This window comes from Lotus japonicus, chromosome 2, assembly GCF_012489685.1.
Source record: "Lotus japonicus ecotype B-129 chromosome 2, LjGifu_v1.2".
NCBI lineage: Eukaryota > Viridiplantae > Streptophyta > Magnoliopsida > Fabales > Fabaceae > Lotus > Lotus japonicus.
In genome coordinates, this window is record NC_080042.1 from 93758643 (window position 1) to 93766299 (window position 7657).

Consider the following 7657-nt stretch of genomic DNA (forward strand, 5'->3'; position numbering starts at 1 on the left):
AAAGCTCAATTAAGCTCTTCCAAAAAGGACCTGAATGGAAAAAATATGATCAATACGAATCCCTCAATCTATTGAAATAAATTTCTATTATTGTAAACCAAATCTCTATGGAGATGGATATTAGATGAGATGAGACATACTATTTTCACATAGTACTCGAAAAGCGCTTCAAAGGTGTAGAATGCCACAGAGCATCAAACAATTAGGAAAATACTGGACTAACAAAGAGTATAATTCACTAACTTTGATTTATGATAAAGAAATTCCTGCTAACAGAGTATTCTCAATTCCACTTATTCATGGCTTCTACAGTCACTGTTGCCATTTCAATTTTATCTCAGACAAAAAAGTTTATTCCAAAAATTTGCTTCCTTTTCACTCTATGCTAGACTAAGAGGGAAGGAATCAGTTGGAACCATAGACCCACTTCTCTGCATTGCTAGTGAAATTAACCAACTCTTCTGGCTTAAACCACAAGTTGACTTCATCCTTGGCAGTCTCTGGACCATCACTCCCATGGATGATATTTCTACAGATAAAGGTAACAATCAGATTGTGATAACCGAATTATGGACAATGCATGTATGTAAAGAATGAAGCATGTCTCTATGCTAAACAATACCTTCCAACGATGACAGCCAGATCGCCTCTAATAGTTCCAGGTTCTGACTTCTGGGGATCTGTGGCCCCAATTAGCTTTCGGCCATATGATATTGCTCCCTGTCCTTCCCAGACCTGTAACATGAATTTTCGGGAACAAATAAGACAACAGGTTAGGAACATGAATCAAAATCTTCTGCCTCCAAATGATGTCTTAATTTGCTGTTTCACCAGTGAAAACTTGCAGGTCAATTAAGAAAAACAACATGGGTGGGGCAGTTATACATGGTAGTTTTTAATTGTCATGTCAGTATTTTATTGGTGAGACAAAGAATGATTTAGGTACATGAGATTTCAATCCCACAGACATTAGGTTGTTTTGATCCAAAAGGCAAGAGATTGAACAGATTCTAACCATTGCAACAACAGGGCCAGAGCTAAGGAATTCACATAGCTCATTGAAGAAGGGTCTCTCCTTCAGGTCATGGTAATGTCTCTGGGCGAATTCCTTTGAAGGAACTAATACTTTAATTCCCACAAGCTTGTATCCTTTCCGCTCAAAACGAGATATAATCTCTGAAATCTGCAAAAATAAATATCTTAGAAGTTGTATACTAAAGTATACCCATTGCCTCAGAAACAATCCATAAGAAGTGCTAGAAATCTAGTTTCACTTTACCAGCCCTCTCTGCACTCCGTCAGGCTTAATGGCAATGAAAGTGCGCTCCAGCTGGTAGGGAAAATGAACACATGATTTGCACATAAGAATCATTATCAAGAAAGACAACAAGCAAAGATGAAACTGAAAATAGACATGATGACGATAAATGTTGAATGTACCTCAGCAGCGTGCACCTCCTGATCTTGGAGAAGGAAAGCTGCAAGACATATAAGAAGAAAAATGAGGGGAAGTAGTCTAAGATATGAATATCTGTTTGACGGATGTTCACTGATATTGTGCTACATTAAGAACCAACTGTGAAGTGTGAACTGACAAATGAAAAAGGTCTCAAAGCACAAAGCATAGTTTTGAGCCTTTGTGAAAACCTAGAAGTTAACTAGTGTAAACTACTAGATTTTGCTTTGATAAACTAACATGTATAAATTATTAACGTAATCTGAAGATTGATATACACGACGCACACACAGAAAAAGAAAATGGTAATGTCAACTCATGGCTTTTGCAGTGTAATTTATCTATTGTGCAAATCATGGTAGAGATTAAGGAATCAGCAAGAAAGAAAAGCCATCACAAAAATGTACAAATGTGCTAAAACTATAAGCGTCAATTGGTAAATTGAAGAGGCTGGATTGAACTATTGAAATTCATTGCCGATGCAGGGATATTAAGGGAAGCAATCATATCTAGACCACATAAAAAATCTTTAGTTTTATACTGGGATGCAGACACACAGAGCAGTTAATTATAAATAGATCCCGGAAGCCACGGAGCTAAGGTAAAACAAGGCAAAAGGCTCCTCTTCCTTTTGATTCCAGAAAGCTTATTATTAACACCTAAGCCATCATATTGTTTGTATTCATTTGACATATAAGACATGCACTTAAAGACACACATATAAGACAACAAATTGGGGTTGGCAAAGAGGTATGCAAGACAAGAGATGTTATTTTTGTTTGTATTCTTTCTTATGAAAATCAGAAAATGAATGTCTTGTTCTGAAAATTGGGTTATTCATAATTGTCCAAACCTGCAGCAGGAAGAGCAAGAGCTCCTGAAATCCATGCTCCGGGTCCACTTTGAGAACCAGCCCTTCTGTAACTGGAAGCCAGAAGAGGCGCTTTATTGGTGAACAAAACTGCAGAAGCAGCACCTACCGCACGCCCTTCTGCAAAAACAATGATCCAAACCCAATCATAATCAGAGAAACTCAAAATTCAATCTAATTTGCATACGGCGCACAAAACTTGAGCTGAACTATAGTAATTAACATAGCTGAATCCAAATTTAACGACAACAAATTAACCGATGGAATCAACGAAGCTCGAAGACATTGTTAATGGAATATAGAACAGAATCAGATCAAAGAGTGAATGAATACTACGAGATCGGAAAATGGTGGCTTACCGGAGAAAAAACGAGAGGCGTTGGAAGAAGAGAGGAGGGACCTGGTGGCTCTAGAAGCGGATCTGCAAACCTGGGAAGCCATCACGTTGGACTCACTCGACGGCTTTGGAGAAAGACTGTGTTGTGTTGTGTCGTGTGTGATTTATGCGACTGAGTGAGCTTCTTGTGTTGGAGTCAGTTATATAGTTGTTTGTTCCTTTTTGCAATTTGGTCCTTGGTTTTATTTTCATTTTCATTTTTGGTTCGTGTCGGTGAGCGTTTTAAGGGCTGTGAATACTGGTAGTAGTAACTGGTTAGTGGTTACTTGGTTAGGTCAAATCTAACCCCAATAATATAGGTTGTGACACGTGAATCCAGACCCAGAAAACTGTAACAACTTAATCAGCAATGAGAACCATCTATGCGGTTTATTCATTTTGGAAAAAATTACATTCACATTAAACACACCTCCACCTAGATAAAATATGAAGATAAATAAGTGATATGATAAGTGATGTAATAGAAAATGTAAATAATTAAGAAAATAAATGAGTGAGAATGTGATAAAAGAAAAATTATAGTGGGAATAGATCAAAATTCAAAACTCATTCTTTTAAGTGTTCATTTACTAATTAAATACTTCTTATTCAAAATGGGTGTACAACACAGACCATGTTTGGCACATGATCACCGCTAAGTTAGAATAGTAGGTCAGAGTAATGTATTTGTTCATTTTTAGAGTAAATAAACTAGTCCTTCAGAAACCTAACGAGGGACACGAGACTTGAAAAATATTAAAACGCCACCTTATATCTTTTTTATTGGTCAAAAAACACCACCTAGTATTCAAAAGTTGTAAATGTCATTCGTGAAGTTTTTCATTTGAGGAGCGAAGAAGTATTTAAATTCTTACAAATTAGTGAATTACTATTGGTGGGTCGATTATATAAAGTTGGAAAAGAATAAAACGCACTCACAGGTAGGAATGACAATGGGTAGGGTCTGGGTAGGGTACTATAGTACTCATCCCCATACCCGCGTTTTAAAAATTACCCGTACTCGTCCTCATACCCGCGTGGGTAGCAACTTGAATGCCCGTCCCCGTACCTGTGCCCATTACCAGCAATTTAGCTAACCAAAATATATTTTTCACTATTTTTGTTAATAGAAAATAAAAAATACAATTAACTTTTTAAATAAAAAACACTAATATAAATACAAAAAATTATCTACTGAACAAATAAAATCATTCAACTAAGAATATTTTTTTAGAACGAATAAGCAAGAAAGATATAACTTAATTTTTAATTTTGTATTTATAATATAGTCCTAAAGTTGTAGGTTATTAACTTACTAATTTTAAAAATAAGTGGAAGTAAATTAACAATGATTATGAATACTTTAAATATTCACCTATTTTTTAAAATAAGTAAGTTTGAAAGCTATAGCTTAAGTTAATTTATTCATATAATAATAATAATAATAATAATAATAATATGTGTGCGGGTATGGGGCGGGTTGGGTACTATAGTACCCATACCCGCACCCATACCCAATACTTTTTGCAGGTAATTACCCATACCCAACCCCATACCCATCTAGCGGGTTTTTACCCTACCCATAGTAAGTATTTTTTACGGGTACCCTATGGGTCCGAGACCCATTGCCATCGTTACTGACAGGGAAGAAAATAAAGGAGGTTCTTCTTGGGGAACCTATCATAAAAAATGTTGCGTTGTTCACACGGTTGACATTTAACACACGAGATTAATGAGCATATACCCCTCAACAATCACTAGTGTAACACAAGTTCTTTCCCCATGCTTGTATGATTCATCATCAGCACCAACCAAGATCACTAATTGTTCAGGCATAAGAAAATCAATTTTAGATCCCTTATGGTTATGGGTCGATTAAGTCCAGGAGAGCTGGAAGTGATGAAATAATCTTCAGTCTCTATTCAATTCAAATTACTATTTTATCTAGTATGTACAAGGGTCATATTTACATAAGTAGCTCATCTTTCAAGCCATCTTACAAGATAAGGTGTCAAATATACTACATATCAATTGAACCATTGGGAGTTGCTGTATCAGATTCCAATTTGCAGTCAGATTTTAAAGCTGATAACCATGAGTCCACCTGAAAGATGAATAATAAGGGAGGGAACTACATAGGTTAATATGATCAAAATATGTGTAGCCTGTAATTACTAATTAGATGTTGACTGTAAATAAAATAAGGATGTAAATAATTTAGCTCAGACTGTATGGACTTCATAATTTCAACTTTCAATTGCTTCAATCTAGTTCAATTTACTTTAAAAATTGGACAAATATGGTCTTGACTTTAACCTACCATTCGATGGAATTGGATCACAAAGGTTTATGTGAATGGCAAATTAAGACCATTCTGTCACTTGTCAGGTCAAAAGTTCTAATCTATGTCAGTGTCTTCCGTTTAGTTATTGGATGATAAGTTAATGTCATGACCATGTTTTCTTAATTTTAAAAGCAGGGGAGTAAATTGGAGCAATTGTAAAACTATTAAGGATAAAAAATACAATTAAGCCTAAAAACAACCAATGAACAAACTAGGTTAACTTAGAGATACCTGTATCTTAGAACTACTTGAGCATTCATATCGTAATCCATGACGAGTTAAAATATAAAAGGCATATCGCATCTCATCATCTTCACGCTTGAAACTCGGTAACTGATCTACTTCAATAATGTCAGATAGAAGCGTTGAGTCCTGAGGACTTAGATCTGCAATTTTCCACCTTCATCAGCAATTGTAAATGAAAAACCAATCATCTCGAAGCTTAAGAATCAATATACTTGATAGAGCCAACAGCGCATGCATATTTATTTTTGTTAAAGGTATTGAACTATCGGTAAATCCCAAACACGAGCCTTCTAATGGCAAGAACTATGAAAGCATTGGTTCATCACATGGCATGAGAGCTTTCTCTAGAAATCTATCAAGATGGAAAAAAACTTTCAGTATCATCTAAAGAACAAATAACTACCTTACCTGTACAAACCAAATATAAGAATAGACATGCACCCTGAAGAACAACAAAGCGAGGAACCCAATCATCTACTTCAGTATCATCTATAGGTGGAGATTCTCCCGGAAGTGCCGCCCATCTCTATGGACAAGAATCACAAGCATATCACAAATTAGTACAAAGCCTGTCAGGGAAACATTATAGTGACCCACAAATTGATGCAGAGCAAAATAATGGAGATTTAGACGGTAAGTACAGTTCGAATGTACAAATAGCCAGATAGACGAGATGACCGCAATATTTCATCAATATTTTCCAACCTGTATTCAATAAAAACACCAGAATTATTTTTAGAAAACGCCGACTTCTATTAAGAGATGTAAGAATTACCCACAAATAAGGAAGGGTAAGGTAAAGATTAAACCCTGAATTTCAACTCTAATATTGAGTAGCTGGTTCTATTACAGAAGGAAGAAAATCACTATTCACTATTAAGGAGACACATGGAGAACTATGAAAGAAAAACGGAAATTAAACTTCACTAGTCCCAACTACTCAAACAACCACACATTCATAGACGCCAAAACTATTGCTAGCATCTGATCTTTGGTAATCTGATAAAAAGAGAAATACCCAAACCCAGGAAGAAAGGTAACTAAAAGCTAACTACTTTTGGATAAGAACTTATAGAACATTATAAGACAAGATGTTAGAATAGTCCAAAGTTACAGATCACTCACTGAGCTTTTAATTGAGCTTCCCTCTCTTCTAAATCAGCTAGTTCTGATCGAAGTGACTCTACTTCAACAGCTGTCAGCTGAACCTACAAAAAATAATTTGCCATGGTAAGATACATAGGAACTTCATCAATGACATAGGACTTAGAGTGTAAAATCTGTTCAAAGCAAACCTTTTCCTGACCACCATTACTGAGGCTCCAGGGCAGCCCCCGAAAAGAAAACAATTTCAACATGAAAGAAGCCGTTGTTCGAGTCCACCGGTGGTACTGAGAGCTTAGTTATGCTAGACTGAGTGATTGATATTACGTTGACTCAAACTCTCTTATTGACATTCCAATTAATGATTTCTTTTCCCTTTTCCACAAGGAGAAAACACCTCAAAGCTTTAACAGTTCTAGGTTGTGTAATAGGTGTTCTGTTCTAAGAGATTCTTTAAGAAGGAAGGGCAAACCTATATCAGAGGAAGATAGTAATGAGAATTACCCCGAAACATCAACAATGCTAGGAAGGGCATCACGCCCTTAACTAAGCTATACATTTCCTGAATTTGAATTCTCAGATTGATCTTACTATCTTAGTAATCCATATATGACATGCCTGCCAGAATTTGAAATATAGAAGAAGTATGGTTCACCAACATATAAAAAAAGCACATCATATAAACAATCTACATTTCCCTTTTTGTTTTGTTGTTTTCCCCCTTACGTAAAAGAAGTAACTCTTCCACGAAGTTCGAATAAATCATATAAACTGAATCCGGGACATAATATCCTCAGATTATCATCTTGCTAAGCAAGATTAGTAAATTCTTAATTGGTTAGATAAAACTCCAGAGAAATAACACATGACAAATGCATTCAATATTCTCTCTCTTAGAAGCAATAGACCGAGTTTCAAAACCTAAGAGCTGTGATACTCAACTAAAATAGGTTAAAAGTAAAGACTATAACAACATCTATCTCCTATAATACATGATCAGTCAAAGTCATTAACCCCCAATTTCATCAGCTTACAGAATTGAAGTCAAAATTGAAAACACGGAACACAAAAAATAAATAAATAAAAATAGAAAGCCTGAAAAATATAGGAAATAAACAAGGCAATGAGTAGGTGAAACTGGATTAATTCATGTTTGCTGATTTATCCCAAATTCTCGAACAGCAAGGATCGCAGGTAAACTCATTCGTATGAATCATTTAGGTTTAGGAAAAGAATGAAAAACTTAATTCTTCAATAAAG

The 7657-nt window shown here is 35.5% G+C and overlaps 1 protein-coding gene across 1 annotated transcript; it reads right to left on the minus strand.

Moving 5' to 3' along the window:
• Positions 1-226: 226 nt before the first annotated feature.
• Positions 227-6690, minus strand: LOC130741248 (nucleoside diphosphate kinase IV, chloroplastic/mitochondrial-like). The gene is made up of 13 exons (XM_057594092.1): positions 6589-6690; positions 6419-6501; positions 5935-5998; positions 5702-5819; positions 5279-5433; positions 4754-4807; positions 2687-2756; positions 2310-2447; positions 1441-1478; positions 1280-1330; positions 1016-1183; positions 623-735; positions 227-529 (listed from the first exon to the last, which is right to left on the minus strand). The coding sequence occupies exons 1-13, from the start codon at positions 6649-6651 to the stop codon at positions 406-408; spliced, it is 1239 nt and encodes a 412-aa protein (XP_057450075.1). The 5' UTR covers positions 6652-6690; the 3' UTR covers positions 227-405.
• Between the last annotated feature and the right edge of the window lie 967 nt (positions 6691-7657).

What these genes read in the sequence shown, in the direction of transcription:
- LOC130741248 (XM_057594092.1), bottom strand. Translation starts at nt 6,651, where the DNA reads ATGTTGAAATTGTTTTCTTTTCGGGGGCTGCCCTGGAGCCTCAGTAAT. An exon ending in TCTTGCTCTTCCTGCTGCAG is followed by an intron (nt 1,479 to 2,309) that starts GTTTGGACAATT and finishes TATGTCTTGCAG; the next exon opens with CTTTCCTTCTCCAAGATCAG. An exon ending in CTGGCTGTCATCGTTGGAAG is followed by an intron (nt 530 to 622) that starts GTATTGTTTAGC and finishes CTTTATCTGTAG; the next exon opens with AAATATCATCCATGGGAGTG.